Consider the following 10,643-nt stretch of genomic DNA (forward strand, 5'->3'; position numbering starts at 1 on the left):
TTCCTCTCAAAATTAAGTAGGATTTAGTTGTTAATGTTCATTTTTACTTCAAATCTCGAATTTAGGGTTCGTAATTTGCTCTAATTTCTTATTTAGGTCCCTAATTTGAATTTTGAATTTTCTCAAAATTCATCAAAATGTCAAATGAAAACTCGAATAAGTGTTGTATGAATGAATCAGACCCAATGATCAACACTGTAGAAAATTACGAACACGAATTTTGAACCCTTTGATGATGAAGACCCACTTATTGAAATTGTTGTAAACATCAATTGAGTTTCTTATATCAATCTTTGAGAAATGTTATAATAGCGGAAAAAGAAAAAATATAGAATTTTTAGAACGAGATTTCCTAGTGTTTAAAAATACGATGAAGGTTGAAGATGCGGTAGTCGTCAAATCTAGAAAAGCTTCAAAGAAAAAGAAATGGAGGAATGGAAAAGAAAAAGAAAAGGAGAAGATGAATATATAAAGCAAAAAAAAATAAAATATAAAAATAATTATTTTTTTTAATAAAAAAAGAGTAAATATTACGTGGCAGCGCGTGTAGACCACTACCTAATATAAATCTGGGCATGAATTTATAAAAAAAAACTAGATATATTACTTTTAAAAAGTTTAAAGGGTGATAGAACCCCCGTAAAACATAAGTATATAATTGAAAATTCGATAATAGATTAGGGGGACTTTTGACCATTTTCTCTTTAATTTATTTATGAGCATGACTTCTAGGTGCAATTATTTTTAAGCACACTTTCTTAGATAAAGAATAAAAAAGGGAAACATTTATTGTATTCAAAATCAAAAAATTCATCACTAATTCATAATCTGCATACATTATTAATCATATCATATATTACTAAAAGCATGAACAAAAAAGTTGAAAGTTGAATTACGGTTTTACCCTTTTTACAAATTAAATTATTATAAAATATTTAAATATTTGATTGTATAAATATAATTAAATGTTAATGACTTTTAGACTTCCTAAGATTAATTCCCAATTAAATATCTAAATTATTAATATTTATCATCTATAATCTATATGTATATAATAGTTATAATTTTTTTTAAAAAAATCTTTACCTAAATTTCTTTTCTTTCCCTCTTCTTATAACTTTTTCCATAACCCCTCTCATGAATAATATAATTGATGTGGATAAAGTATTATCCTTTATGATAAATAACGAAATTTAATAATTTAAAGGGTGCAAATCTACAAAATGGAGACGCACATTGATAATGTCCTCTTGATTATTATTAAAGAATGACTCTAGCTTCACAAATTTAATTCATTAATGCTTAACTACATGATAAGAACTTTAGTTGTTCTTTCTACATGGTTTGCTAACTTTAATTTTTTTTTCATATTCTTCATTTATTAATTATTATTTTCTAATTACTTATTTAACTTTTATACTCTCAATATTCATAACTCTCATCTTTCATATTCATAACCTCCAAACATTTAAACTAAAACTTTAAGATATCTTTTGATATTCCTTCTATTCTATTTATATAAATTCAACTTCTTTATCTCATGAAATCCCTATGAAGATTATTAGGCTATTATTTTTATTCTATAGTAAAAACAGATGATGAAGACTCTTGAATTTTGATAGGATTATGAAAGGAGTCGATAAAAACTCAGAGAGTTATGTACTAATTTTGTACTTATATTTTCATCTATATACATCAATCTTATAAGAATAATGTCTATATTGTATTTTTACTTAAATATTCTGTTTCTTTTTGTCTTTTTTTCACTCTTTTAGACTTTTTAATTTAATTTTCTATGAATGTTTTACTGCCGTAAGTCTTTGAATTTTGTATTGATACATTTTATTATTCATTATAATTATATATATATATATTTCCATGAGATTTTAGTCATTCTAACGTATCTAGAAAAATTTACACGAAACACACGTGCGAAGCACGTCCTCAGAAACTAGTATTATTATAAGCATGAAGCTCAAACTTAAAAGTTGAATTACAATTTTATCCCTCTAATAAATTAAAACTTATATAATTTATATATATATAATCTTCTCATTACATAATCTTGACCTTTCAAATTTCTAACATAAATGTAAATAAAAATAAAAATGAGTAATTATCAAGAAATTAAAGTAGATTCATGTATCTTTAAAATTAAATTTCATCTCTATCTTTTTTATATTTATTTTAACAATAATTCATGTGGCTTTTCATGTTTCCATAATTTTGTTCTATAAATTTAACTTTTTCAAGAAGAACTTTTATTTACTACTCCTACAATTCTTGTATGTAGGAATTCTAAACATGTGAAATAATGTCACAATTTGAGGTGAAAGTTGTGAGATTCCCTTATGCAGTTACGAGAATAGATGAGAATTCAATTACTGAAGCATCGGAGCTTGATGTGTTAGTTTTATACTTATTTGTAGTAAGAATTATAATAAGACTTTTTTGTCTCTCTTCATATAGTTAAATTCTTGTTTTATTAGCAAGTTGCTCTAAATTCATATTTGTATTTTGTATGCTCAAATGTTCAGTTTCACTATAGAGACAAACAAAATGAAATGCCTAATTATCTTGCTCATGTGTAACTTTTTTTTTTCTTTTCTCCGTACTTATAATTTTTACATATACATTAATTTTCATCTTTAAGAATGAATGTGATAAAATAGGATGTTTACTCTTTTCTTTTCTTTTTATGGAAAAAAAGGTGAAACATATAATATTAGATTAATGGTGGATAAGTTATGTATGACAGAATTAAATTTTATATAAAAATAGTAGTTATTCATAAATATCCTGATTTTTAAAATATAAATGATAAAACTTTTTACATCTTAGTTTTAAATATTTATAGTTAACTAATTAGTTTAAAGTGTTTGTGGATAAAAATTTAATACAATACTTAAAACACATTCATTAAAAAAGTTAAAAGGTTTTGTTTTCCTTCACTCAAAGTTAATCTTACACTATCTAGCATTATTCTACCAATAAAACGGAACTATCAAGAAATTTAATTTAGATAGTTGTTATTTTTCCTTTTAGCTTTGCAAACTTATTTTTTGAATTACAAACAAAGTTTATTTTATTAATTTCTCATATTATTATCTCGATGCATTCACTTGGAGGTCAGAAAATTGGAGTGTCACAATTAGTAGTAAAACAAAGTAAAAAATCTCAATTAAACATATTTTATTATTTAATAGTATTATCTTTTAAGAAATAATACACTCATGGATTACACGCGCAAAGCGCGTGCGCGGAAACTAGTGTAATAAAATATCTAAAGAAATAGTCAAAGCAGATAAGATTATATCATACCCAAAATCAAAAACTAAATTCAACCTAAAATCCGCAACAAAAATGTATGCTTAAAAAACAATATTAAAAGACATGTAAACAATATCACAAAAGGTTGTAACTATGGAAAATAAAATGTACGAGTACCCCTAAAATATGACCAAAATCACATAGACATATTTTAACTAAATTAAGGTTCTATTTCCTCTGAACTTATTTTTTAAATAATTTTGTTCAATTTTTTGGCTTATGTAGCATTCAAATATCTCCTACGCGCTTCAATTGTGTGAAGTCACGGAGAATATCATGTAAGATAAAAGGTGTATAACTAAAAAAAAGTTTAGAAGGTAATAGAACTCTAGTTTAGTTACGGTGTGTCTGTGGTATTTCGATCATAGCTAGAAAATACTTGAGCATTTTCCAAAAAAAAAAAATCAAAACTAAGATGCAAATACAATATAAAATCAAAAATAAAATATACAAAAAATCTAAACCAAAAATTCGAACAAAAATAAAAAAAATTGCTATAGTGAAAAAATAAGGAGAAAATATGATTAAAATGATAAATATACTTAGAAGAAAAGAAAAACATAACGTAGAATAAAAATTTTAATATTCGAAGAAAGTAAGACTTTATGACGGACAAAACTGTATCATGTGACAAAAAGAAAATTCAAAAACAAAAACAAAATGAAAAATAACGTAAAAATATTCTGTGCGCTAACTAATGAAAACAAAATAAATCTTATTTACATAGAAATTGAAATTAAATTAGGTAAGAAAATGAAACATCGACCCAATTTGGTAGCATTGTTTCCTCGTATAACATATTTTCTTTGTTTATTTTTAATAGTAATGATTACGTTTTAAGAATTAAACTATTAATTAATATTTTACGATATAGTTTTTATTATATTAATATGAAAAATTTGTAATTTATAGTACTTTTCGAAAAGTTTTTGAGTATCTAATTTTTTATTTAAAATATCAAATTAAGATAATCTAAATTAATTTTAAAAATTAGTCAAATTGACTTTTAAAAAACATAATGTAACAATTAAAAGAAAAGAAAGGTAGTATAATTTTCTCTATTTTTATTGTTTGTTGCGTCATACACGTGACACAAACTAAAACTAGCACTCTCTCCGTTTTAGTTCTAGGCATATATCATTTAACTTGGTTTTAATTCATATTTACGTCATCTAATTTTGGATATATATAAATAAATATTTAAATTTGTATAAAATTAAACAAATAAATATACGTCTTACATGACATCTTACATATAAATTTGAATCTTATGTGATGTTCTACGTATATTATGTCACGTAAGACTCATGTGTCTATTTGTTTAACTTTATATAAGTTTAAGTCTCTCATTGTTCAGACCAAAGTTAAAAAGCATAAATATGAAATGAAATCGAATTAAAGGACACATTGTATCATGCCTCAATTCTATTTTGATTTACCATAGAGTTTAAGAAAGTAAGAATTAAATGTTATGCTTTTAAATTTAAAATATATCAAAATATCATTTAATTTTATCATATTAAAACACGTCACATAAAAAAAATTAACAAAGAAAAGTAGATTTTTTTGTTAAACGGATTAAAAAATTCTCATCCGATCCGATATTCAATACGACATTAAAGCCTAATATTCTGTATTTACACCTCGTAAACCTTATTCATAAGAAAACCCTATTTATCAAAAAGAATTTATACTTAAAATTCGAATCCGAAAGTGATTAAGACATGAGCTGAATAATTAATTTTTATTGATAAGATGAGAAAGGTATGAATATATCCTAATTCGTTTAATTAGAAAAAAAAAAAAAAAAGGTTGGTGGATCACGCACTTGACTTTCTTTCCCCTTTTTTTTCAATTTAATTAAAGTAAGTAATTAATTTAATCTTTTGTTGTAGGTTTCACACTTTTGGCAATACTGAAAAAATAAAATAAAACATTGAACAACCCGCAATTTTCCACTATATTTTTCATTCCCTGATGAACAATTTTTTTTTTTAATTTTTATTTTACCTGTATGGATTTTGAGAGCTTGATGAATTCCAGGACAAAAATAGTTATATTTCTCCAAATTATATGCAAATTATAAAAATTGAACCGAAAAAAAAACCTAATTTTGATGAAGATGACGAAGAAATGGTAGAATTTGATGATGATGTGAAATGGATCTGAAACCCTAATAAATCATCAGTTTTGGAACAAGGTAACAAATTTTCGAAGCTATTTCAATTGCCATGGATTTTAGAGACTCATCGCTTTAGGGTTTATGAAGGAAACTGTAATAAGGAAAAGAAAATTAATAATAAAATTAGTGTTTGAAATATTTGTGTGAATAGTTTGGATTGTTATTATTCAGGGGAAGTGAGGTTTGGATTGATCATTAGATACTATTTAGCTTATTGAAACATGCATGCCAGATATCGTGGTCCGGTAAATGGGAATAGGTCTAGTTCAATGGGTGTAGGAGCTTCACCTGAGCGATTTGCGAGAGGTCGTGGTGAGTACAGAAACTATAGTCGGGGGCGTGGTCAGTCAAAGCAGTTTGGATTGCCTCATGGAAATGAAATTTTCATGGAAGCTGGACGGCTAGCGGCTGAGTACCTTGTATCCAAGGGAGTGTTGCATCCAAGTGCTCTAGCTGGGAAATATCAAAATGGTAGCTTAAAGAATTCGGTTGGAGAGTTTCAAGGGTTTAGGTCACAGGAGGCTGATTTTATGGGGGTCCCTGTTGAAGGTCGAATATCAGCTATTCCTCGTTTGGGGAGTGCTACAGGTGATGTAGGTCATGGTAGGAAAAGGTTTCCGGAGGAATATAATTCAATGAGTTCAAGAAGTTTTGTGAGAGAAAGTAGAAGAAATGAAACTGCTAGAAATTATGGCTCTGAGTTCGATCGAGAATTAGGAAGAGTCGGGTCGTGGAATAGAGTCAGAAACTCTCCTGATGTGGATGCTCAAGATAATGCTTTTTCAGGGAATAGAGCTGAACAGAAAGTAGCTAAGAATAGTGATGCGGTGTTGCAAAATTCCCCTCCCAGGAAAATAGATCTTGTGATTGAGAGTTCAGGGGACTCATTGATTGATTCAGAGTCTGCAGGCCAAAATAAGGCAGGGGATGATGCAGGTAAAAAGGCAAGTCCTATTAGAACTGAAATTAATCTTCCATCAGAGGATGAACGACAACATACTGAGAAGTGTATTGAAATGGAAACCTCAAAAATAGAAGTTGATCAGGTTGCTGTTTCCAACGATAATTGTGATTTGGAGACAAAATCTGCCAAGGAGGACATAGAAGTTAAACCGTGTACTGAAGAACATACGCATACGAGCAAGAGTACTGAAGAACACACACAGATGACCAAGAGTAGTAATAATTTACTTAGTGTCTGGAGGTTTGAGCATGTTCCCAAGAAAACCCGCTCTTCATTGGCAAATAGAGTTCTGAAGGTTTTTGATAATGCAGTCATCAAAGATGAGAACGCCCGTGAGATGGAGCTTCCTAAGGATACTCAAATGCATTCAGAACTGAACCATGTGGATGTTTCGGCAGGTGTAATTTCATCTCCTCATAGTCATGATGCAAGAAACCTTGATTCTGGCAAGTCGGAACCTCTTGATTTGGAGGAAGAATCACGTTCTTCTCAAGTCATTAAGCAAGTAAATGAGACGGATTCCTCGTCTCTTGGAGACAGCATGGTAATAAAGGAGGACGAAACAATTGGGGATTTACGTGGATTTGAAAGTTGCAATTCTATTAACTTGGAAAGAGGAGAGAAACGACCATTAGAGCATAATGATGATTGTATAGGGAGAAGTAAGAAACCTAGAGAATTGGTTTCATCTATGTGTTCTCTGTCAGATGCTATTCTGTACCATTCTAATTCCATGGAAGACTGGTCGAATTCACAGGAACCAGGGACTTCGCATGGCGAGGGAGTGCTATTGTCATTAGATGAGAAGAAGTTGGTTGACATTCCTCTGGTTACCAAGAGTGATGTGGAGTCAGGCACTGACTTTACAGGAAAACAACTTTTTCCAGGCTCCTTGAAAACTTGTGACCTCAATCTTTTGGAAGCTTCTGTTGTGAATGAGACTCAAAATGCTGATCCTGTTAATATCTTCCCAGGGATAACTGGAAGTGTAAAAGAAGAAGCACCAGTTGATATTGATCTGACCATGAGCAGTAACTGCAATACAGCTAGTCAATATGCTAAATCTGCCTTTGATCATATTGACATTGAGGTGATTGATTTGGATAATGATTCTGAACAAGAAGACAAGGCTTTGAATAATCCAGAGACAAGGTAAGGTTATAACATTAATATATTTGTCTTTTTAATATGTCTTTGCATCTTTCGTTGTTTCAGTCTAAGTTGGTAAAACACTGGTCCATGGTTCATCATTGATATGACTGTTTTCTTTAGTTTTCCATAAACATGTTCTAGGTGAATCATATTGCTTGCCTAGATTCTCCTCTAATTTTGGGATGTCATACACAGGTCTGAAGTTGAATTTACTGGATCAGATGGTTTTTCTAATAACCCCCATGGTACCGACGATACTACTGATGTTCAGGATGGTTATGGACTGATGATATCAGAATTGCTTGGGAATGATATACCAAGCTGTTCTTCTGTACCAGAAAATATGAATTCTTTTCACAATGATATGGGCCTGCATAATGGAGAGGTACTAGTGCCATAATTTTCATAATTTGTCTTTTGGCTGTTATTTATTGAATTGGTTCAATATGTTACTTTTACTATTGTTGTTTTCTCTGCTTTCACTTGCAGCTGAGAACGACATAACTCTTGATGAATGTTTTTCACCATTGAATACTATTATTTTTTTTCTTCAGGGAGTGCTTGGAGATGATGATTCAATATATATGTCTTTGGGAGAAATACCGATAAGTATGCTAAAGATCTTTTCTCATGCACTTGAATTCGATATTACTAATTGAGGTTTTTTTTGGAGGAAAATCCTGTGCATGTATGGAAACATGATTGCTCCATGATCCATCCTATATTATGCATTCACTAATGGTTTCACCAATTTCTTGTTCTGATTACTGTGCACATTAATGTTATGCTATTCATTTGGTCTCTAATTGTTCTACACATATTATAAATCCTTTTTCTTTGGTGTGATGGTCCATAAGATGTGTCCCATTGCCAATTAAATGTCTTACTGTCAGAAGCTCTACATTCTCTGAACAGTATCATAAATTTTGTACAAAAAAATAGTCCAAAAAAAAGAGGGGGGAACTGATTGATGATTATAGGACAGGTAAGCGATAAGGAAATCCATGGTGATGAGAGTGACCTTAGGTTTTCGAAATGAGGATGTGTTTCGCTGAATAACGTGTAGTTTGGCTTGGTCAGCTCATTGATATTCTGCTCCACAGTCATAGGCATGTGCAATAATATGTTCGACGTCCCTGTATATTTGTGCACATGTATGCGTGCTTCTCTGTTTTGTAGATAAATCTCAGATGCTATAAGTGTCTTTGTTCTCTAAGTGTATGCTTAATATATTTGTGTAGGCTTTCTGACGACCTGGGAGCAGCAGACACAAGAATTCGGCAAGCCATTTTAAGCTACAACCTTTCCAGGTTTTCATGAAATATAATATACAATAATCATCTGTATGGCTAAATTTAGCTGTCAAAGATTAGCTTTATGCTACAGTAACTTCGTGTATATTTCATGACTTGTGTAAGATCCTCACTTCCAGCTGATGAAAGTACTGTTCGCGCACCCCCTTCCTCGTCTCTTGAAGGGAGGTAGTCAAATGTATTTTCTTTACTCCATTTCTGTTTCACTCGTTTTTTCTGTCATAATTTGTCCTCTCTTGAATAAAAGTTTAGCAGTTCTCTGAGTCTCTGTTGTCTGTATAATTGCTTGTAAGTAATATGTGACATCAGAGAGTGCCTAGGGAACGAGATCACTTAAAGGCAACAATGGTCACAAAGATGGACTGGCTTGGCAGGAAAACGATTCATCGTTATTTCTATTTCACGATTACAAAAAGAATAAAGAATATATTGCTTGCTCAAATAATTACACAATGTTTTTTTCCCCTGATATCCCAGAACAAATTAAAGAATAGAAAAGAAAACCAAGATAATATTACAGACAACATTCATAGATTTGATCCTTTAGAACCTTGAATGTTTGCATTCAGGAGAAAGGCCTTGAGAGAACCTTTTAGCATCAGCACAGTAATTGTAGATCATGTATTTCTGCTGAACCCATCGAAGCCTATTTCTGTCATTACCGTTCAGTTCTTGAGTTTGCCATGCCTGATCATTGTTTACTGAATTAGTCTTAGAGCCTCCACAGGACGAAGTAGGCGATGCAGCTGACCAAACACAAGCATTTGTGTTGAAATTCCTGTAAGAAGCTGTAAACGGAGCCATTGACCAATCCGTCTTCACTCGCCCTCCTTGTGTTGCCCAGTCATCAGCATTCCATAAACTGGCATAAACTCTCATTGCTTGGTTCTTTGGGAATGCAACACCAAGCTTTTCGTGGTTGTTGAATACTCTTATTGGGATATTATCCACCAAAAATCTGGGCAGTTAGAAAAAGAAAAATCCCCCAAATGTCAGACATAAACACCAAGTAAGTTGTTTTTAGACTTCAATTAAAGTTCAATTAGTAACATACATGATGCGTTGAGAGTTCCAAACAATAGAGTAGGTGTGGAACGATGAGGTGGGATCAAACCATAGGCGAAACTGTTGCTCTTTGTTGCCTTTTCCTTGAGAGTAGACATTAGTATGAACCGTGTACGGTTGGCCTGATGAATTTCCCAGAAACTCAAAATCAATTTCGTCGTGCCCTGCTCCTTGAGAAGATAACTGCATATTGCACAAAAAACACTTCAGTGAGTGAACATGTGTTTTTCTTTTGTTTGTTAAGTAGTTATATATACAGAGTAAGAGGAGAAAACGGTGTTAACTTACATAGAAGGTAGTGACAGTGCCAGCAGAATTTCCAGGTACTAGTTTGAGCTGCATATCGAACCTTCCGAATAAATATTCGTTCTTAGACTGAAATCCTGAACCTGAAATTTTGTCAAGGGACAAGGCGAGAAGGCGCCCACCATCTTGTATCTGAGCGCGCTGATCACCAAAGGTAACCGTTGCATCTTGGTAGAAATTTTCAGCCCAAACAGGACATAGCAAGAGAAGTAGAGCAAGAACAGATAGCTGCTGCAGCAACATTATAGGAAATCTTAAGGAATATGTAGTTAGTTGTTTTTGGGAATGTATGTTTGAAATTGGGACATAAATGAGGATATATATATATGAG

General features: G+C 31.1%; 2 protein-coding genes across 2 annotated transcripts; one reads left to right on the forward strand and one right to left on the reverse strand.

Annotated features, from left to right (window-relative positions):
- Nucleotides 1–5,225: 5,225 nt before the first annotated feature.
- Nucleotides 5,226–9,204, forward strand: LOC107007646 (uncharacterized protein At4g26450-like). The gene is made up of 4 exons (XM_015206340.2): nt 5,226–7,628; nt 7,824–8,013; nt 8,183–8,237; nt 8,870–9,204. Exons 1-4 carry the CDS (start codon nt 5,734–5,736, stop codon nt 8,920–8,922), a joined length of 2,193 nt encoding a protein of 730 aa, XP_015061826.1. The 5' UTR covers nt 5,226–5,733; the 3' UTR covers nt 8,923–9,204.
- A 104-nt stretch (nt 9,205–9,308) lies between these two features.
- On the reverse strand, nt 9,309–10,643 carry LOC107007648 (xyloglucan endotransglucosylase/hydrolase protein 22-like). Its single transcript, XM_015206341.2, has 3 exons — nt 10,295–10,643; nt 9,996–10,189; nt 9,309–9,899 (listed from the first exon to the last, which is right to left on the reverse strand). The coding sequence occupies exons 1-3, from the start codon at nt 10,553–10,555 to the stop codon at nt 9,485–9,487; spliced, it is 870 nt and encodes a 289-aa protein (XP_015061827.1). The 5' UTR covers nt 10,556–10,643; the 3' UTR covers nt 9,309–9,484.

This window comes from Solanum pennellii, chromosome 12 (genome assembly GCF_001406875.1).
Source record: "Solanum pennellii chromosome 12, SPENNV200".
Taxonomy (NCBI): Eukaryota; Viridiplantae; Streptophyta; class Magnoliopsida; order Solanales; family Solanaceae; genus Solanum; species Solanum pennellii.